The 21,882-nt window shown below is 52.3% G+C and overlaps 2 protein-coding genes across 5 annotated transcripts in view; one reads left to right on the forward strand and one right to left on the reverse strand.

Moving 5' to 3' along the window:
• SUPT6H (SPT6 homolog, histone chaperone and transcription elongation factor) overlaps positions 1–10,557 on the forward strand; it is a 31,587-nt gene extending 21,030 nt beyond the window's left edge. The window contains exons 25-37 of one of the 3 annotated variants that reach the window (XM_082372682.1): positions 392–599; positions 1,129–1,276; positions 1,710–1,852; positions 2,770–2,910; positions 4,464–4,659; positions 5,060–5,298; positions 5,854–5,967; positions 6,140–6,264; positions 7,985–8,097; positions 8,508–8,585; positions 8,682–8,848; positions 9,314–9,501; positions 9,762–10,557. In XM_082372682.1, the coding sequence (XP_082228808.1) occupies positions 392–599; positions 1,129–1,276; positions 1,710–1,852; positions 2,770–2,910; positions 4,464–4,659; positions 5,060–5,298; positions 5,854–5,967; positions 6,140–6,264; positions 7,985–8,097; positions 8,508–8,585; positions 8,682–8,848; positions 9,314–9,501; positions 9,762–9,948 (2,047 nt within the window). In that variant the 3' untranslated portion in view covers positions 9,949–10,557. The remainder of the gene's footprint in view (positions 1–391; positions 600–1,128; positions 1,277–1,709; positions 1,853–2,769; positions 2,911–4,463; positions 4,660–5,059; positions 5,299–5,853; positions 5,968–6,139; positions 6,265–7,984; positions 8,098–8,507; positions 8,586–8,681; positions 8,849–9,313; positions 9,502–9,761) is intronic. The other 2 variants (XM_082372683.1, XM_082372684.1) reach the window with 2 other exon arrangements.
• A 2,422-nt stretch (positions 10,558–12,979) lies between these two features.
• PROCA1 (protein interacting with cyclin A1) lies at positions 12,980–20,739 on the reverse strand. 2 transcript variants are annotated; one of them, XM_082372752.1, is made up of 6 exons: positions 20,263–20,730; positions 19,567–19,626; positions 16,453–16,536; positions 14,198–14,333; positions 13,764–13,919; positions 12,980–13,685 (listed from the first exon to the last, which is right to left on the reverse strand). In XM_082372752.1, the coding sequence occupies exons 1-6, from the start codon at positions 20,348–20,350 to the stop codon at positions 13,022–13,024; spliced, it is 1,188 nt and encodes a 395-aa protein (XP_082228878.1). In that variant the 5' UTR covers positions 20,351–20,730; the 3' UTR covers positions 12,980–13,021. The 2 variants fall into 2 exon arrangements, with proteins under 2 accessions (XP_082228878.1, XP_082228879.1); XM_082372753.1 differs by lacking the exon at positions 19,567–19,626 and having other exon boundaries at positions 20,263–20,739.
• Between the last annotated feature and the right edge of the window lie 1,143 nt (positions 20,740–21,882).

Here is a 21,882-nt window from a genome sequence, read left to right on the forward strand (position 1 = left end):
ATAAAATTCAACATATAGAAATATTATGCAGAAAGTGGAAGTCCCCCATAATCCCACCCCCCAGAGATAATTACCATAACAAGTGGTGGATGTATACTACAACTTTTCTAAATTTTATTTTTGCTATGCATTTACTAACTACCCATTTGCTACAAAAATGGGATCATACGGTTCATAGTGTTTTGCAGTGCATTTTTCACGTATCAATATATTGTGGCCATCTTTCCATGTCAGCACACATAGATCTACCTCATTCTTTTTAATGGCTGTATAGTATTCCATTGTATGGAGGTACCCTAATTTATTTAACCAGTTCCCCATTGGTGGACGTCTGGGTTGTTACTAGAAGCTTCTCGTTATATATCCTGCCCCTTTTCTGCCTTTCCTTCAGCACTGACTCATATATTGAAGTCCTTGATGGTTCCCGAGTTCACCCTGAGACCTATGAGTGGGCCAGGAAGATGGCAGTGGATGCTCTGGAATATGATGAATCAGCCGAGGATGCCAACCCTGCAGGGGCCCTTGAAGAGATCTTGGAAAACCCAGAGCGACTCAAGGACCTGGACTTGGATGCCTTTGCAGAAGAACTGGAGAGGCAGGTGGGTGACAGTGTAGAAGGCCTGGCACAGAAACCATCCCAAGTGGCCTAGTTGAGAGGAGACTCAGGCAGCAAGTCCTCAGAGAAGCCCTAATACTGTTAGTGTAGGAGACCTGATCCTTCTCTCTCCCTGTGCTGTACTGGGTTTCTCAAGGATGTTTTCGGTCTGCTTATTAAGGAGCTAAGGACGTCTCAGAGACTGCTATAGTCATTGTTGGGGGCACATTGTGAGGGAGCTGGGAGGGGGTGAGTAGCAGGGTTTCCTTCTAGGCCCTCTTTCCTCCTCTCCAGTGGTGCGGCTTTGCATTTGTCTGTTTTACACATTGGGGTTCCGTGAGGCATTTTTATCAGAACAGTGTTCCATGGCTAAGAAAAAGTTTGAAAACCTCCTTTAGTCCTTTAGTAAATGTTGGGGGGAAAGAAGAGAAACCCTGACAGGAGCCAACTGGCTTACTTCTTTCATCGAAACCCCTGATGGCTCAGTTGGGGAGCAGTTGCAAGGCTCTTCTTGACGGGGGCTTCTTCCCCAGGGCTATGGTGACAAACACATCACTCTGTATGACATCCGAGCGGAGCTGAGCTGTCGGTATAAGGACCTCCGGACAGCCTATCGCTCTCCCAACACAGAGGAAATCTTCAATATGTTAACCAAAGAAACACCAGAGACCTTCTACATTGGTAAATTCTGTGTCTGTGTTTTAGTTGGAGGAGGATATGTAGGGGTGAGGGGATGGGTTTACTGTACACATTCAAACCAAGCAAGAGTTTGAACTGTACAGTACAGTTTGTACTATAGGTGGGAAAGACCAGGGAAACTTTTAAGAAGATTATAGAGCCCTGAGCTGGAAGTCAAAGCTGAGTTCAAGGTCAGATTATGCTTTTAACCTGCTGCTGTGGGGTCTTCATGGGGTCAGTCTTATGGCCTCATTTTCCTGTCATCAAATGAGAGGAAGATCTCCCTTTTTGAGGATGTGAAGGAAATCAGTGGAGATGCTCTAGGACAGAAGTTCTGTCACTAAACGGCTGGTGGGAAGGAGTTACCTCTCCAGTTCTCTTAGCCTGCTTCCTGTTCTCTTCTTCCCTTCCCTCTCCTCCTCTCCCCTTCCTCCAGGAAAGCTCATTATCTGCAACGTCACTGGCATCGCCCACAGGCGTCCACAGGGTGAGAGCTATGACCAGGCAATCCGCAACGATGAGACAGGGCTATGGCAGTGCCCCTTCTGTCAACAGGACAATTTCCCTGAACTAAGCGAGGTACATGCTGCAGTGTTACCATGGTAACACTGAATTTCCTTTATTGAATGGTCTCAGTGCCCTAGAAAGGAACCAAGAATGGGGATAGTTTAGATGACACTTTACCAAGTGAATACACAAAGGAGGAAGAGGGCTGGAATGCATATAGGCCTAACATGAAGTCCCTCTGTATGCTAGTCGGAAGTGATCTATGTGGTTTTTTCTGTTCTCGCTCAACCCTTAATCCTTGTTTCCCATTCTCTGAGGATGTAGCTCAACCAGAGTAGAGACAAGAGGATATATGCATTTCTCACATACAGTGTAGGCACGGTGTCCCTATGCTAGTTAGAAGGTATCTGTAAGGCTCCCTTCAATTTTTTCATTCTCCACACACGTCTTAATTTTTCCCACATTCTTCTAGACATCATCTGCTTTTCTCATGGTTAGAACTCATAAAAGCCATCCTGAAAGCTTTTTCTGGATCCTCAAATGTTATTTAGGCAGACTGTAAAATAGACAATTTCTTAACTTTACCCAATAAAAGAAGCTGGTGAGATTTGTCCAGGTTATAAAAGAGCCAAGGTGTGCCTGGTTCACTGAAATGAGTTGTTCTGAGGAGACTGACAGAGATATTTCTTATGCCCACTAGGTCAGAACAGAATGGGAGGGAGGGGCTTCAGTTGTAGTTGGAGGGACATATAAATTAGATTAACATAAAAGATTGGTCTGATGGCCAGTGGTGCCAAACATGAGTTATGAGTCAAGGAACTTCGGGAATATTCAAATTCTGTGTTGCTGGGTGGCTAAGTCATTGTGTTCTCACATCATGATGCCAGTGTCAATGGTAAAATGAATTACAGCACTCCTGGCAGCTCTTTTCTGAATGTGTGATCTCCAGAATCTTAATGATCAAGCTCCTCTTCTGATGCCCTCTTTAGGTCTGGAACCACTTTGACAGTGGTTCATGCCCAGGCCAGGCCATCGGTGTCAAAACAAGGCTAGACAATGGTGTCACTGGCTTCATCCCCACCAAATTCCTCAGTGACAAAGTGGTAAAGCGGCCGGAGGAACGAGTGAAGGTAGGTGAATGACTGGGGTAAGGCCCCTGGTGTAGTTTTCAGCTGCCCAAATCAGGCTGGCTTTGGGCTGTCCCCACCAGGAGTTAGGCTCTGTTCCCAGTGGCTCCTGGTGGGGAGCATTTCAGGAGGATTTATAACCAGTTGAGTGAAGTCAGGGCAAGAACCGTCTGTCTGAATGAGGAGCAGCTTTTGTGCACTGCCTTTGTGAAATTTCATCAAATTGCCAGCCCTTTGAGAGACGGCTCTCTCTTCCTGTGTGGGAAGCTGCGGTTTAGTCCAGCGGGCAGGAAGCAGGGCCCAGCATTACATGCTGTGAAGCAGAAAGGCTAAGCTCCCTTTCTGTTCTAGTATGCTCTTGTCAGAGCTGCCATTTATTATGCACACACTAGATACCAGCCCTTGACATTTACATATGTTGACTCAAATCTCACAGCCTGATGGGGAAGGAAATACTACCTTCTTTTTTCAGAGAAATTTGAGTGCCTTCTCCAGGATCAGCTGGTTTGTTAGTGATACAGCTGGTACCAGATCTGCCAAATTCTCTGGTTCTAAGTGTTGTGAACCCCTGAGCTATGGACTTAGGAAGGCTGGGGAAAGACATTCCGAATACAGGCTTACCTGATTTTATTGACCTTTGTAGATACTGTTTGTTTATTTGTTTGTTTGTTTTTACAAATTTAAGGTTGGTAGTAACCCTGCATCGAGCAAGTCTATCAGTACCATTTTCCCAACAGCATTTGATCACTTCGTGTCTCTGTGTCACATTTACGTGTGGTAATTCTCACAGTATTTCAAACTTTTTCATTATATTTGTTAGGGTGATCTGTGATCAGTAGTCTTTGATGTTAGTCTTGCAAAAAGATTAGGACTCGCTAAAGGCTCAGGTGATGGTTAACATTTTTAAGCAATAAAGTAATTTTTAACGAAGGTATGTACACATATTTTAAAACATAATAGTGTTGCACCCTTAGTAGACTGTAGTGTAAACATAACTTTTATATGTACCGGGAAACTAAAAAATTCTTGTGACTGACTTTATTGTGATATCTGCTTTATTGCGGTGGTCTGGAACTGAGCCTGGAATATCTCCAAGGTATGCCTGTAAATGAAGCTAGGGAGATTTTCAGAAGGAGAGCCATGCAGATGACTAGGTTTTGTCCCTCTTAGACAGAAGGGCTCAAATCAGGGGTAAAGTACAGAAAATAGCTACTACTTTGCTTTCCCTCCAAAAACGGCAGCCAGACTTGGATCACATCCTAGCAGCAATAATTAGGCAGCTTTATGAGAAAAGGGACTATTACAGTGACAGAAGATGTCCCAGGAGGCTCCAGTTGGTTTTTCTGCCTAGAGTGGGAGGCATCAGTACAGGGCACAGACTGTAGTCTGCAGACGAGACTCAACCCTGAACTCCTACTAATCTGCCACTCAGTAGCTGGCTGGCTTTGGGCAGTCACTCCACCTTTCTGCCTGGACTTTGCTTTTCTCACATGTAAAATAGGGCATCGGGCTAGACCATCTTTGTCCCTTCCAGCTCAAATGTTCTGTGGATCTAGGTGGGAATGACTGTTCACTGCCGCATCATGAAGATTGACATCGAGAAGTTTAGTGCAGACCTGACCTGCCGCACCTCAGACCTCATGGACAGGAACAACGAGTGGAAACTGCCCAAGGACACCTACTATGACTTTGACGCGGAAGCAGCAGACCACAAGCAGGAGGAGGACATGAAACGGAAGCAGCAGCGGACCAGTGAGTGTGCCCATGACCACGCCTGTGCACCCCAAGTCCTGGCAGCTCTCCCTCTGCAGGATGCACTGCTGACTGCTCAGCTTCCCAGTGGCAGTGAGTGCTCAGCTCTGAGGTGCTGAGACCCGGAGGCATCATGAAAGGGAGCCATTGGCAGGGCTGGAAGCTGGGGTCTTCTTGGGTCACATTTTCTTTGCTAATGCACTGTGACTCTTAAAGCTTCATTCTCTCAGCACCCAGGGGCCCAGGTTAACATATCCTTCATATCAGAGAATCCAGGCCCAGAGAGGGTGAAAGAGTCTCAGAATTCAGTAGTGGGTCAGAAATTAAGCCATGGCCTGTCCCATTGCTGTTGGCTCCCAGTCCCATCACCTGATCTATACTTCTTTCCTGCTCTCTTCAGCATATATCAAGCGAGTGATTGCACACCCGTCCTTCCATAATATAAATTTTAAGCAAGCAGAAAAAATGATGGAGACCATGGACCAGGGTGACGTGATCATCCGACCGAGCAGCAAGGGTGAAAATCACCTGACAGTGACCTGGAAGGTCAGTGACGGCATATACCAGCACGTGGATGTGCGGGAAGAGGGCAAGGAAAATGCCTTCAGCCTGGGAGCCACCCTGTGGATCAACAGTGAGGTGAGAGGCAGCCCCTGCCTGCACTAGTATCCCCACTCCTGCTTCCAGAAACAAACCACTTTCACCTTAGTTACTGGTATGCATTGTATTTTAGCTACACAGAGCAACAAAACAGGAGGTTGGTTATGAAATGAGTAATTTGATACCAGTTTTGTATATTTTGCACTTCTTTCCCTGTCCTCCAAATTTTAAAATAGACTAGAGAACCGCTGGAGGAAGAGGAGAAAATACACATGCAAGTGCTTCGTGCACAACACACACACACCAAATTTCTTTGTCCTGTTTTCAGTGGAGAGAAATTTTATGAAGCCCCCTATTGTTCCCAAGCACTAAGGGAGAACTAAAGTTATGAAAAAAAGGATTTTGTGCCTTATAAGCTAATATATCTGGGCATGACTCAAACAGATGGATAAATTGAGGGGACTTTGCAGCAGAGTGAGGCTGCAGCAGGGCTGGGGAGTTCCTCCCCTCCAGTGGGTTCTCTTCCAGGTGGATTTGATGAAAGGCTGACTCTCAGCTCTGGATATGACAGTCGGGGCCTTTTTCTTCCCACAGGAATTTGAAGACTTGGATGAGATTGTTGCCCGCTATGTTCAGCCTATGGCATCCTTTGCCCGGGACCTTCTGAACCACAAGTATTATCAGGACTGCAGTGGTGGGGACCGTAAGGTGAGCCCAGGGCCCTGCAAGGGATGACACCTCCCAGTCGCTTACGGATGTATGGTTTCCCTTCAGTGTCGGGGATGCTGAGCTGGTGCAGGAGGTGTGCGTCACGTGTGAGCCAGACACTGTGTACCAAGCATGCTGCTATCCCAACCTCTCCCCCTCATTCTACCCCCAGAAATTAGAGGAGCTGCTCATCAAAACTAAGAAGGAGAAGCCCACCTTCATTCCCTATTTCATCTGTGCCTGCAAGGAACTGCCCGGCAAGTTCCTACTGGGATACCAGCCCCGGGGTAAACCCAGGTGAGCACTGGTGCTGAGAAGGTGCTGCCACTGGGGTCCACAGATAGGTTAGCAGGCCCCCAAACAGTACTCTCTCTGGTTCTGCTTGACTGCCTTTCTCCTCTTATCTGTTTAGAGTGGAGGTGAAGGTTGGAGGTGGGGAAAGAGGGTGATGATTTAGAGGCAAAAGGCAGACTGAATAAGAAAGGTGCTTTAATCAACCCTGGGAAAAGGTGTTCCCTTCACCTCTTCTCCCTCCCAGAGAGTGATAGAAATCACCAGACACTCTCTCCACTGACTGGCAAAGATGGGAGCCAACACACTGGTCACTCCTTCCACTCTCTGCTTCACCCTCACCAGGGCTTTTCAGCACACGGTGGCTCACTGTTGCTGTGGTGAGCCTGCGCTGAACGGGGATAGGTCAGGAGAGCATCTCTTCCAGTCACTAACCTGCTCCGCTCCCTTCTGTGTGTGACTGACAGGCTGGCCTTCCTAGGGATTCCTCCATCTGAGTCCCTCCTTTGTTCACCCGGCATCAGACAAAGTCTGATTTCCTTAGGCCTGCTTTCTTTGTGTCCGTTACCCAGACTGATAGCCATACTAGCCTTCTCTACTCCCCCATCCTCCCTTTGGTCCTTGGCCACGGCCTGTGCCTTTCTGCTCTTAGTCCTGTACTGCTCGCACATGATGCACAGTGTGGGCTCTATTAGGAGGGGCTCAGAGGCCAGAGGACAAGAAGCTCTGGACTCTGGACCCTGCACCATCGTGGGCACTTTTGGAATATTGTGCTTGTTTCTGAGAAGCCTTTTCTGACTCACCAGCATGCTTCCAGAAGGTGGCAGCCAGGACCATGTGGCGCTTGGAAACTATCCCATGAGGAACAATTGAACAAACAGGGGACTTAAACCAGGAGCAGAGGCAACATGATAGCGTCCCGTGGAAAGGGGCACAAACTCCTTGTGCAGAATGAACAACACTTGGGTAGAAGATCTAGGAAGCAGGTTTCAGCTTAATGAGTCAGCACATTGCCATACTTAGCGTTGACTGTTGGCTGTTGACAGCTATCCTTTATTGAGCACAACCTGTTTTAAGTGTTGCGATAAGTGCTTTACGTGTTGTCTCATTTATTCCTCATACCCACGCTATAGGTTTAAGTGCTATTATCCTCATTTTACAAATGAGGCTGAGATTCAGGTTTAGTAACTTGGTACAAACCTATATAGGTGATGAGTGGCAGAGACAAAACTGGAACAAGGACTGGGTCTGAACCCAGAGCCCAGCCTCTGATCCACTCTCTGCTCTGGCAAAGTGTTAAATAAGGGCAGACCAACCACCGTCAAGAAGCACTTCCAGATTCCGGCTCGTGGGGAGCTGTGCTTTGCTGCCGTGGGAGGCCCCTCCCAACCCCGACACTCTGTGATCTCAGTAACCCTGACCTGCAGCGTGCTGCCAACATACTGCAGCGCAGGACGGTGGCCCAGCCCCCAGCAAGGCTTCTTCTGGCAGCCTGAACATAGCACACCAGGGGCTGCTGACTCCTGGCCTTGCCTGGACTCTGCTGTGCCCTCCTCACCTCACCCAGAGTGCAGCCTCCTTTTACAGGGTCAGGGACTGGCTCTTTTATCTCTCCTTTCCCCCAGCACCCAGTGTGGCTACTTCACATGGTGGAAATCTGCTCTGGCCGCTCTCTTACAGCTGGCCACAAGTGGTATCTGATGCATGTTTCCTCCCAAAATCCCAGGATAGAATATGTAACAGTGACTCCAGAAGGATTCCGGTACCGGGGCCAAATCTTCCCGACTGTGAATGGCCTTTTCAGATGGTTCAAGGATCATTATCAGGATCCTGTACCAGGTGAGTTCTACTCTCTCTGACTTCTGGAGTGTGGTTGAAGGGACACCTAAGTGCTGAGTCAAGATAATCACTAGCCTTCTATAGGAGGGGCTGAGGCCTAGGCTGTCATTATAGTTCTCTTAATTCCTATTCCATCTTCCACTTTGCCTATACAGCTTCCCTTTTTTTTTTTTTTTTTTTAATTTATGTATTTATTTGGCCACACCGCGTGGCTTGTGGGATGTTAGTTCCCCGACCAGGGATTGAACCCGTGCCCTCAGCAGTGGGAGCACAGAGTTCTAACCACTGGACCGCCAGGGAATACCCCCAGCTTCCCTTCTTTCCACCCACCTCAGTACCTCTCCCAGCCCCCCAGTTGTAAAACCAGAAGTAGGTTTCTGGTGAGACATAATTTGGGCCATTTCTTACAGGCATCACCCCCAGTAGCAGCAGCAGGACCCGGACACCTGCCTCTATCAATGCTACCCCAGCCAACATCAACCTTGCAGGTAAGGAGCTCGTGCCGGGGACTGGGGGTAAGAGGGATGGAGCTAGAAGGACTGTCACCTCTAACATGCCCATCTCCCACCTCTGTGTGCTTACAGATCTGACACGGGCTGTGAACGCCCTGCCCCAGAACATGACCTCACAGGTGTTCAGTGCCATTGCTGCCGTGACAGGCCAAGGCCAGAACCCTAATGCCACCCCAGCGCAGTGGGCCTCCAGCCAGTATGGCTATGGCGGCAGCGGAGGGGGCAGCAGCGCTTACCACGTACGTGGCTTGGGGAGGAAGCTCCCTGCAGAGGGTGGGGAAGGGTGAAAGGGAACGGTCATCCTTTACCAGCCTGTGTCCATAGACTGGCCTCTGCAGTGCCCACCACGAGGGCCTTCATAGGGGCTACCACAGCATTAGGAACTGTCTCCAGCAGATGTTCCTTTTTCTCAGGCCCATTTGAGGGGAAAGGGAATGAGAGAAGTTCTGACCTTTCCACAGAGTCTTTTGGGATCTTTAGAATCCTCAAGCCTCTGACAACCTCAAGTGGTCAAGGGTGTGCCCTGTTGTTGTGCCAGGTCCCATCGTGCTGGCCTGCCTCTGCTGCTCAGAACCACACACTGCTCAGGAGAGGGTCAGCTGGAAGGCTCTGGATGGAGCCCAAATTTTCAGCTTGCCAGAAATTCACAGGAAAACCAAATAAGCACAAAACCCGTCCCGATTCAACTGTTCACCCTTCTCCAGGTGTTCCCGACGCCAGCCCAGCAGCCAGTGGCCACGCCACTAATGACCCCCAGCTACTCCTACACAACCCCGAGCCAGCCCATCACCACACCACAGTACCACCAGCTACAGGCCAGCACCACCCCTCAGTCTGCCCAGGCCCAGCCCCAGCCCTCCTCCAGCTCCCGGCAACGGCAGCAGCAGCCAAAGTAAGTATACAGATGGTGGCACAGAACAGGTTATTAGGAGAGGGAGGTGCTCTGGATCTTCTGACAGCCATGACCCAGGTGATGTCCCCAGGAGGACTGCTTTCTGGGAGAAGAGGGAAGAACACAGTGTGGCAGCAGGCCGTGGTTGCTGTCCATAGAGGCGAGGTCCATTTCTGCAAGAATGGATACTCACCAGTGATTGCTGGGAAGGCTTTCTTCTAGAGAGTCCCAGTCTCAAAGGCCCTTGTTCTCCCTCCCAGGTCCAACAGCCATGCAGCCATCGACTGGGGGAAGATGGCGGAACAGTGGCTGCAGGAGAAGGAGGCAGAACGGCGGAAACAGAAGCAGCGGCTGACACCTCGGCCCTCCCCCAGCCCTATGATCGAAAGCACCCCCATGTCTATTGCTGGCGATGCCACCCCACTCCTGGACGAGATGGATCGGTAGGGGGCCTGCTTCTAGGACTCTGGTTACCTCTGAGGCTGGGAGAGGCCTGGCTGCCCATTGCCTCACTCCTTGCCCCTCCTTTTCTGTCCATAAAGTGGAGTGAATTGACGTTCTCTTTGGTGGTCAGCCTGGATGGGTGACAGGCTGGATGGCCTTGCGCACTTGAGCTCAGTGTACGCTAGGCAACAATACTCCCACTCCAGGCCCTCACCGACCACCTGTCCTGGGACCAGGCTGGGAAGGGAGTGTGGCAGGGAGGAAGAAGAGGAAAAAGAAAATGAGAGTGGAACAAACAGTTTTGTATTCTACTCCCTACAAGCCATTTTGAGCTTCTGCTCTCACCTGACTCTGGGCTGTGACGGGGCACCAGCTCAGCACGTGAGTCTCCCCCAGCTCCCGTGGGGAGAGGGATGCTATTTATTCAGTTTGGGACAGGAGAGAGGAGGGAAGGTATTTCTGACCCTGATACCAACAGCTTGGGTGGCTGTCAAAGCAGGATCACAAGGGACGTAGGGGAGCAGTGCTAACCTGCCCAGCCCCACCCGGCTGCCCCTACCCCCTGCTGCCACGCTTCCTGCCCGTCATTTGAATAAACAGTGTTTCTACAGAGCACTTGGCAAAGCTTCTCTCCAACTCTCCAGCTCTTGAGGGGGAGCTTTCAAAGCAGTGTTCGGAGCTCTGAGGCCTCCCTTGACTCCCTCTTCCAGGCCATCAGAGAGGCAGGGACTTACAGAGGAGCAGGTGGCTTCTGTACCACGTTGCCTAGGGTCACATCCCTGCTCCACTTCCCAGCCCTGTGACCCTGAGCGAGTTCCTGTTGTCTCTAAGCCAGCTTTCTTATCTGTAAAATGGAGATGATGATACCTAGCTCAGCAGGGCAGCTGTGAGGACTAAGAAAGAATGTGTGAAGTGCTAAGTCCAGTGCCTGGGACCTCATCAAGCCTCAGGAAATGTTAGCAGCTGCTGTTACACTCACACACAGCCACCCCATCCACTGTGCCTTCTAGTCTTCTCTGGCACATGGGAGAAGTCAATCTGGGTGTCTCCACTTGAACCCTGCACCTCTCTCTCCCCTTTTTGCCGGCTGGGCCTTGGTCTCTGACGGTACCTCCACGTGAGTCAAGCGTATCTCCCCCAGGATGGGCCCCCCACTCACCTGGTCCCACACACACACAGCCCTGGCGAAGAGAGCTGACTAGTCCCTTCCCCCAGCCCCATTGCCTCTTTTGTTCTCGACTGATCTCCCTGTGTTTCTTCACTAGGGCTTCACCTCACGGCTTTGCCTATCAGCTCTGGGAAAGCAAAGCTTTCCCCCTCCCTTTCCTCTGCTTGGGGCTCAGCAGAGAAGTCAAAAAAGGCCACTGCTGCCCAAACTTGGAGAGCTCCCTGCCTTGCTTTCCTTCATTCAAGATCCCTTTGGCTGTTTGTTGGCAAGAGTTGGGGGAAGGGGCTGGCCTTCTGACAGGAATTCAGTTCCTTTCCCTTCAGCACAAAAGGCCTAGAAGGGCCTAGCGGGAACAGGGCCACACCAGCTGGGAAGGTTCATGTTCCTTTTGATGCCACCAGCACCTGCCCCAGGGCCACTTAGAGAGGGAAAGGCAAGGCTGCACGGAGTGGGTTGAAAGGTTCAATTTATTAGTGGTATCACTGCACACAGTGCCTATCACCTAGCGGTATCACTGCACACAGCGCCTATCACCTAGCGGTATCGCTGCACACAGCGCCTATCACCTAGCGGTATCGCTGCACACAGCGCCTATCACCTAGCGGTATCGCTGCACACAGCGCCTATCACCTAGCGGTATCGCTGCACACAGCGCCTATCACCTAGCGGTATCGCTGCACACAGCGCCTATCACCTAGCGGTATCGCTGCACACAGCGCCTATCACCTAGCGGTATCGCTGCACACAGCGCCTATCACCTAGCGGTATCGCTGCACACAGCGCCTATCACCTAGCGGTATCGCTGCACACAGCGCCTATCACCTAGCGGTATCGCTGCACACAGCGCCTATCACCTAGCGGTATCGCACACAGCGCCTATCACCTAGCGGTATCGCTGCACACAGCGCCTATCACCTAGCGGTATCGCTGCACACAGCGCCTATCACCTAGCGGTATCGCTGCACACAGCGCCTATCACCTAGCGGTATCGCTGCACACAGCGCCTATCACCTAGCGGTATCGCTGCACACAGCGCCTATCACCTAGCGGTATCGCTGCACACAGCGCCTATCACCTAGCGGTATCGCTGCACACAGCGCCTATCACCTAGCGGTATCGCTGCACACAGCGCCTATCACCTAGCGGTATCGCTGCACACAGCGCCTATCACCTAGCGGTATCGCTGCACACAGCGCCTATCACCTAGCGGTATCGCTGCACACAGCGCCTATCACCTAGCGGTATCGCTGCACACAGCGCCTATCACCAAGCGGTATCGCTGCACACAGCGCCTATCACCAAGCGGTATCGCTGCACACAGCGCCTATCACCTAGCGGTATCGCTGCACACAGCGCCTATCACCTAGCGGTATCGCTGCACACAGTGCCTATCACCTAGCGGTATCGCTGCACACAGTGCCTATCACCTAGCGGTATCGCTGCACACAGTGCCTATCACCTAGCGGTATCGCTGCACACAGTGCCTATCACCAAGCGGTATCGCTGCACACAGTGCCTATCACCTAGTGGTATCGCTGCACACAGTGCCTATCACCTAGTGGTATCACTGCACACAGTGCCTATCACCAAGTGGATTTTGCACAGACCTGTCTCCCAGTAGACAGACAGGAAGCCTCCTTCCCACCCAGAGGTGCTGCTGCCCTGGATCTAGGATGTTACAGAGAAACAGGCTGTGCCCCTTGCCTGCCCTCCCACCTGCCTTCTCTGGGCTTCCTCTTGAAAGATGGATTGCCCTTCAGAAACACCTGCAGCTCCTTAGCCCCTTGGCTCCAGTTATGCCCAGAGGCTGCCCCCTCTCCCCAGAAGTAGCCAGGTTGGAGGGAGAGAGAAGCAGGGGGTCAGCTACAGGCTTGATCGCATTTATTCTTCACCCTGGTCGCCCTGGCCTCAACTGAGATAGGGGTTTGATGCTGGGGGAGATTTCCTCTTGTTGACCTTCTTGACTGGCGAGGTCTTCATCCTGGGCTTCTTGGCCTGGACCCCATTCTTCTCTCTCTTCCTGGGTGATGAAGACTCCACAATATCCCCATTGGAGGGTTCCTCCCGCCCAGGGTCATTGTAACTGTCCTCACTCTCCAGATCTTGCCAGCTGTCTGGGCTGGACTCTGACATCCTGGCCAACTCTCTTGGGCTGAACGATCGGTTTAAGTCTGGAGGTGATTCTGATTTAACTGGGCTTTTCTTCTTAGTCAACTTGCCCTTCTTGACTTTTTTCTTCACCTTTGCCTTTTCATCCGTCTCCTCCTCCTTGTCTTTCTCTTTTTCCTTTTTCTTCTTTATCTTCTTGATCACCTTACTGCCCTGGGACTTCCCTGTGGGGCTTTCGGAACGCCAGATGGTGATGGGAGCTGCTAAGTCAGGGGTACCTGTGACCATGCCCATACCTGTGTTGGTGGGGAGGGCGGGGGGCCCCACCTGGGTCGGGATGGGAGGCTTGCTTTCTTCTTCCTCCTCCTCCTCTTCCTCTTCTTGGTTTAGGTCATCTGCCCTGCACTCATGGTGGATGGGATGGTGGATCACTGCCACAGAGACAGGCCTGTAGCTTTTGCACCTGAGGGAGAGGAGAACAGGGAAAGACGGTTGACAGAGTGTGGGGGCCAGTGCCCCCCATCAGCCCACCGGCACTCACCAGCCACACCAGAACCGTTCCACACACTCTTCCTCTGGGATGAGCTCAAAGCATGGGCACTGGATGATGTTGAAACAGGCTGAGTCCACATCTTGGGAGCAGGTTGGGCCCACATCTCCAGAACTGCTATATGTCTTCTCTGAGCAGTCCTTCAGCCTGCCACACAGGGGACTCAGGCTGGCTCCCCTGCCTCCATGACTCCCCAGGGGCCCAGAGCAAGAAGCCTGAGGGACAGCAGGCTTCCACTGGGTTCAGCCCAGTCTGCCAAAAGACCTCCCCGTGGCTCCTGGAACACAAGCCAGGTTTACAGAAGGTGGGGCCGGGCTGGCAGCGCCAGGTCAAAGCTGAAGCGGGGAACCACAGTGAAAATTTTGGATCTGGCTCTACCCAGGAGTCTCCTGGGCTGTGGGTCTCCCAAGGAGGAGGGTCCTTACCTAGAATCACAGTCACAGTGGCTGATAGAGTGCAGGTGCACATCGTGGTGGCCATAGTCAGAGGTGAAGGGATGGATGATGTGCCCGGTGCACTTTCTGTGTTTCCAGCAGCACCTGTCAGTGTCCTTGAATTCACCTGACGGGGTAGGAGTCTGGGGTAAGAGTCTGCGTCGTACCGGGCAGCAGCGGCAACATACCTGGATCTCCCTTCCCACAGCTCAATCTAAAGGCTTCACCAAGTTCACCTGCTGCCGCCATCGTCCCTCCCTCCCCCATAGCTGTTTTTTTCTTTTTTTTTTTTGGCCGCGCCATGCAGCTTGTGGGATCTCAGTTCCCCCAACGAGGGGTTGAACCCGGGCCCCGACAGTGAAAGCACCACGTCCTAACCACTGGACCACCAGGGAATTCCCCCCACAGCTGCTTCTACTGCTGAGTAGTAGTAACTCAGCCCAGCGCTCTCCTCTCCCCAGTCCACTGCGTGTGACTCTGCCTGCCCCTCGCAGACTCCCAGGACAGTGTCTCACCAAGTCCCCCTTGCTGTCCTGTGACACCTGCCCTTCCCCTCCCCTGCCTTCTGTGGGAGCCTACCTTCCTTCCTTCCCAGGGCCCTCTGCTGACTCCTGCCTGCCCCTCACCCAGTGCTCGGAGTTGTCAGCTGCCCCACTGCACAGAGTGCCTGGGTAAGGGAGGGCCCTCTTGCCGCGGCAGAGGGGAGCGCCACTTCAGAGTCCCCAGCAGTTAACGCTGGCGGCAGCAGCATCCTCAGTTCCTGCGCCTGCCCCACTCAGGCCCAGGAGGCCAGTGTCCGACCCCTCACAGCCTCTGAAGCCACTCCAGCCCCAGGGCCTGCTGCAGCATGACAGCTCAAGCCTGGAGGGGAGCTAGGCCTGAGCCTCCAGTGCGTCATGTTCCTTGGCTTCTCCTGCTGACTCTTCCCTTTCCCTCCTCTCTTCTCCCTCTGACACCTTTCTCACTCTCACTTCTCTCCCCTTTCCCAGACTCACTCTTGATTCTTTCCTTTCTCTTTACTCATCAAGTTCCCATTCCCCATCCATTCTCTCTCCCCAGTCCTTAGAGCCACAGACTTGAACAGTCCACCCCTTGTAGGCGACACAGATACCATGTCCCAGGGCACAGGGGAGAAGCTGCTGGGGAGAGGCCTGGGGATTAGGGGAAAGGCCTGAAGAAAGGTTCCTACCTCTTTTGCTCAGCTGAATGCAAGCCCTGTGCACACACTGGTGTCTCCCAGCCTCCACCCTCACTGCCTCAGCTGTGACCCTGCCTAAGGCCCCAGCTACCAATGGCTCTCCCCTTGGGCCACCATCTAAAACAAGCCCATGAAGTGATTCCCTGTGCCGAGAGGACAAGGCACCTTCCTGCAGGTTCCCCCTGAACTCCAGTTCTGGCAGCTCCCAGAGGAGGAAGGGGGCGGGCACTCACAAGTGCCAAGGCAGCCCGACTTGGGGTGCTACGGCTGGCTAACTCCCTCCAAACAGGCCAGGAGGACTGGGCCTTTATCCAGCCCCTACAAGGGGTGGAACTGGGGCAAGACCTCATACTGGCCACCAGCTAGTAGCTAATCAGGCTGGGGGTGTATTACTCCAAGTGGCCTTAAAGTACTTGAGAGATGAGACAGCAGCTTGGTCTGAGCCTTCCCTACATTCTTCCTCCCCTTCCCTCCCCCCCACCAGGCTCTGGGGGGTCTGGGTCCCCCATACACCCCTGATCCACTTAGTGGCCTCCCTTTCTGCTTCCTTTCCTCCCATGCCCTTTCTCCATCTCAGGGAAATAAGGGGCAGGGGGAGTAAGAGTCCTGCACCACCACCTCGGGCTTTCTCCAGCACGGCTGAACTGGAGCAAAGGGCAGCAGGGTGGCAACTGCCCTGAACTTGCAGTCAGGCCTGAGTCCAAGTCTAGCTGGGTGACCTGGGGCAAGTTACTTTTACTTCTCTGAGCCTTGATTTCCTTATTCACAAAATGGGGATGATGGTAATACCTATTTTGCAGGGTTGTTGGGAGGACTCAGTTCACATGTGTCAAAGATATTTGTGCACCATACATAAAGTGCCGTACAAAGGAAAGGGGTGATTGTGGCTTCCAGGAAGGGGTGGCCCTCTCTGTCTGGCACAAGAAGGGGTCTCAGGGTAGGGCAGCTGGGTGACCCTTCAGGACCAAACACTTCCCTCCCTCCTGCCTACCACCAGGTGAGGGGTGGTGGGGACCCCTGGGGCCAGAGATCCCCCCGACAGACCCACCTTCAGAGAAGGTAGATGCGTCAGTGCTGGATGCCACAGCAGCCAGCAGATGTCCTCTCTCCCAGCTGGGTAACCTGTTTATATCTGAGAGTACAGAGAGGTAACAGCAGCCCCCCTCTCCATGCCATTCATTCAAAAAACATTTCCTGAGAAGCTCCAGGTGCAGTCCCCAGAAGATGCAGAGATTAAAAGAACGACACAACAGTCCCTGCTGTCAAGGGGCTGGGGGAGGGGATGAGGAGGGTTGAGGCAGGAGAGGTCTGTGGAACAGTGCATGACAGTAGTGTGAGGCAAACACTGATAGGGAGGGAAATGGTGGGGAGGAAGGCCTGTGGGAGGACAGAACAAGGACACCTACTGAGATAGGGATGGGGGGACCTTCTTGGAAGAAGCATAATAGGAGCTGAATCTGGAGTCATGAATAGGAGTGAGCCAGAGTCTAGGCAAGAAGGGACAGTTCCAGCAATTGTCCCAGGGTGTTCCCAAAGACAACTCCAACCGGCAGCAGCTCCATCAGCAACCACAGGGTAGAGTCTGCCACTTCCTTTTTCCTCCTACTATTAGCTTTGTCCTTTGGGGTACTGGAGCTGAGTCCTGCTTAAGGAAGGTAGCTGACTGCTTGGGGACTTCAGCTGGGCTTTCAGTGGCACTCGGTCATCCTTCTACTGGTCCCTGGTGAGCTTGTTTTCCACAGCACAGGAAGTACTCAAAATTAATGGAATGAATGAATGAAACTCCAAGCACTTTCCTGGAAACTCCTACCCTGCTTCTGTTCCTCTCAGCACAAAATTTCACCAGCATTATCTATGGCTGCCCCCACCCTCATCAACTTCCAGTCTGGGGAAGTGGCCCTCCTTCCTCCGGCCCAAGCACCTGAACTCTAGGTCCCAGCCAGAATTCTCGCCTTCTGCCTCTTTACTGTTTTTGGTTTTTTTTTTCTCCTTACAGGCTATGAACATCTTTAAACAAAACACTCTATGAACCCTGTTTCTCCCTCTGCCACTGCATATCCCACCCCTCTTCCTTTTCAATCCAAGTTTATTCACTCCCTCATTTAACGGATGGATTAGCTTTACTAGGCACCAGTGAAGGAAGCCTAGTCCCTACTTTAGTGAGCTCAGAGTCTCTACCTCTCTCTTCTACTCCAGCCACCTACAGCATGGCAGCCATCCCAGCCCCTCTAGCAGAATAGCCCAGGCAAAGGCCACCAGTGATCTAATAGCCAAACCCAGTGGCCTTCTTTTAGTCTCATCTCACTTGACCCTGTTGACCAATCAATCTCTTTCTTCTGCAAACTGTTCCTTTGGCTCCCATGACAGACCCCTCTCCTCTCTTCCTTCCCAGCTTTTTAATTCTTTCCTAACTCCTTTGCTGTCCCCTCCTTCTCTGCTGTATCCCTTAAATTGGTGATTACCAAGGTTCTGTCTTTGGTCTCCTCAGAAGAAGCTACAGGCTTGTCTTGGATAATGTTATCCCCTTCCATGGTTTCAACATCCACTAATAAAATGACATAAATCTGGGTCTCCAATTCAGACTGCTTTCATGAGCACGTAGCCAATGTCCTCTTGGGCATTCCCAAAACATCAAACCAGCATGTCCCATATGAACCCACCATCTTCTCCCTACCCTTCATGAACCACCTCCTCTTGTATCTTCCATTTCAGAGAGCAACAGACACCTCAGCTAGAAATCTAGGGATCATTCTTTCCCTCACTTCTCACCAACCTGATGACCAAGTCTTGCCATGCCTACCTGCCCCCATATCTGCCTCTGTCTTGGTTTAGATCTTCATTACCTCTGACCAAGACAGCTGGAGTAACTTTCTGCCTGGCCTCCCTGACTTCTGTCTCACCACCCACATCCAGTCCTCACAATGCAGCCAAACCGGTTCAGCACATTCCTTCTCTTTAATAGCATTCCACTGCCTTCAGGATGAGGTAAGAACTCATCAGGACAGAACTGGTTCCCAGGACCCAGGCCCTGGTTCTTCAGTTATAAGTTCCTCTTGTCCATCCATCCCTCCTCCCACCCCTCCCTTTTCCATTCCTTCTCTCCTGCCTCCCACTCCCCAGGAACACCTGCTCATCTTGGAAAGAACAATGCTATCCAAGTAGAACGGGTCACACTTCTCTTTTGCCCCTTTACCCTGCGCCAATGTACTTCATGTGTTTATAGCAACTTGAGAACAAGGCCTATATTTAATCCACCTCTGTATCTATAGATCCTGGAACATGGAAAGTGCTCAGTAAATGTTGGTTGATTGAATGAACACATGAGTAGAAGAGAATAAAGCCCCTATTGGAGCCACAAAGAAGCTATGGCATTGGAGATTCTGCTCAGGGTTCAAACCTGGGGACTTTTCTAGGGAAGGAGAATTGACCTTGGATGAGCATCTTCCTAATGTCAGGCACTGTGCTGGGCTTTTTTTCGGGGGTGGGGGGGGCGGCTTTTAAAATATGCCTTTGATTCTAAATCCTCACCAAAGCCCATTTTATGGATGGGGACAGAGAGACTTACAATAAGTAACCTGTCCAAAGACACAACAGATGACAGAGGTAGGATTCAAATCCAGTTTTCCTGGCTCCATAGTCTATGCTCTTTCAGCCTACTTATGGTTCCTATCCAAAACCTGTCCTGCCAGCTATCACTTCCCATTACACCGGCTTTTCAACTCTAATATAGCCAATTCCTCACCCTCTGGTTTTACTCAGTCCTGACTCCACAGCCTCCCGTATCCAGCCTGGACCCTAAGGTCAGGCCAGAGGAGCGTGAGCCAGGGTCAGGATTCAAACTCTGCTTGCTCTCTCCAGTCACCATGGAAGAGGCTTATATGCAGGGTCCACTGGCTAATTCCCCCGACACCCCCAAGAAGCCCTGACAATTACAGCTCTACCAAGGGGAGGGATTTAATAACTCTCCTCAGATCTTCAGTCGGAGTTTCCGACTGAAGCAGCAGTCCAGGGCAGCAGTCCAGAGCTCCTCAGCAGAAGTGACTGAAGCTGGACACAGGGGGGGACTTCATAATGAATGAGAGTGATAGCTTAAAAGGAAGAGGGAGGCTTGTGGTCTCTTTCTCAGTAGGGCATTATTCTGGGCGCAGGGGCCAAAACTCACAGGTGATGCTCATTTGTACAGAATCCTCCCAGTCTGGCGAGCTGAGGCGCTCCCCCCGACCTTGCAGCACAGGGGGTAGGGTTTCAGGTTGGGTACCCGGGCAGCAGAACGGGGGAAGGAGGGAGGGACGGAGGAAGGAAGGGAGGGAGTAACCAAGGAAGGGAAGGAGGGAAGAGGAGGGAGCAAGGCAGGGCGGCTCCCGTCTCCTTGGAAATGCCTCCCCGGCCCCGCCCACATCTGGAGGCGATTGTGATGTCGCCCGTGGAACTTCCAGACTTTTTCCTGCCCCAGAGTCAATGAAACCTCCCGCCCCAGCCCCGGCGACTAGTTGGGCGCTGGACCATGGGCTCCAGCCAAGCCCCGCACTTCTTGGGCAGCGGCTTGGGCCCCCGGTGCGGCACAGCAACGTCTTCCAGCCTTACAACCGTAGGCCTCAGCTCTGGCTTCAACCGGACCACCCCAACTGAACGCGCAGGCAGTTCTCTAGGTCCTCAGGACCCCAGTCCTCAATCATTGGTCCATGGCTCGACGTGAGGCCACCCCCATATCCTAACTCCGCCCCAGCCAGTCCTGGGCCCCGCCTCCTTCGTCGGGCTCTCTCAGGTTCCACACCCCCCTCGGGCTCTCAAGCCAGCCCCCGTGCCACGCCCCCAGCTGGAAGCCCTCCCCTAATCTGCTGCCACGTCCCCTCCTTACCGGTGCTGCTCTCGTCCCACCAGCTGGCATCGTCTTCAGTTTTTTCCTTAGTCCACCTTTCAATCCTCAGTGTCGTCCTAACCCACATATCTCTCAGCCTAGTTCTTCGTCTCTACAAGACTCTTCCTCGCAGAAGTCCAACCCTGAACCTCAGCTTGGCCGAGTCCAACGTAAACCCCCATCTCAGCTTCGCCCCAGTCCAGCCCTTAACTCCGCCTCATGCTTGCCCAGTCTCCCGCCTCCCTCCGCTCTAGGCTGCGTTGTCTTAGTCCAAGTCTGAGCTTCCGCTGCGCTCTTCATCCGGGTCCTCCCAGTTCATTCGGGCCTCTCCCTCTTTGTTCCACTTTAACCTTAGCACCTCCCCGTTATCTCAGGTCTAAACTTTAGTTCGGCCGCTGAGGCCCAGCCCTCAATCCCATCCCTAGTTCCTTTCTAGATCTGCTCCAGGTTTAGTCCTACCCCCAGACCCTAGCCCCGCCCCTAACCCCGTTCTTAGCCCCGCCCCAGCCATTCTCTCAACATCCGGGCCCCTCCCAATCCTTCGGAACCCAGCCGCTGCCCTTAGCCCCGCCCCCAATCTACACTCAGGGCCCTGCCCGCATGCCTAGGGAGCTACTCCCTCTAAACTCCAACCCGCCATCCTGGCTCTTCCAAGGTCCCTCCTTCCCTGGCGGGAGGCCGGGCTCGCTCTCGCTCTCTCTCCCTGTCCGCAGGCCCCACCACTGGAGCCCAGCTAATGAAGACGTGATGTCGGCTTGCAGCCCCGCCTGTGGCGCCCACCCACAGCGCCCCCTCCTAGCCCCCATGGGGCACCCTGTATTGAGACAATACTGCCCAATATAGACATCAACATAGAGCCAAATAATCGTGGTCACTCTTCCCCCAAATATTTTTTATAATAGTTAAGGTTTTTGAGCTCTTCCTGTGTGTGTTAGTGCTTTATTTCACTCTTGCAACCTCATGTCGTATCTCCATAGGCTTGCCCCATGCGGGGAGCAGGGCAAGCTGCACGCATAGTCACCTACTACACACGCCCCTCGCAGTGCACACCCCTCTCACCCTCAAGTATAGTATACACACTGCACATGCATGTACCACACTCACAGCGCAGGTTAAAATATCTACTCACCACACACGGACCAACGCAACACGCACACATGCACACGCCCCTCACATACACCACCCAGAACACAGACCCATACTCCTGCTCCCCACGCTCCACGCAGCACAAACACTCCACAGCAGTACTATGGTGCAGGACACACACACACACACACACACACACACACACACACACACACATACACACTCTGTGTAAGGCAAGAGTTGGGGATCACAGTCCTGTAAGGAAACAGAGATGGAAGAACAATTCCAGGAGAGTGTGAAAAAAGTGTTACAGCCACATCACTATCTTTCCACACATCACACCTCTCAATTTCTCTTGGTACCAGGCTCCAAAGCCAGGATATGCCTCAAAGGATGGAGAGAAGGGAAAAGGATGTTGCTTAAACTTTGTTTTCTCCAGTCATCAAGGGCCTCTCCTGCTGCTGTTCTGCATGATCTCAACCTCCACCTTCCTCAAGACCCAGCAGCCGGAGTGGCAGGATCACCACCCAGACC

Source organism: Balaenoptera borealis (assembly GCF_965194805.1).
Source record: "Balaenoptera borealis genome assembly, chromosome: 20".
Lineage (NCBI taxonomy): Eukaryota > Metazoa > Chordata > Mammalia > Artiodactyla > Balaenopteridae > Balaenoptera > Balaenoptera borealis.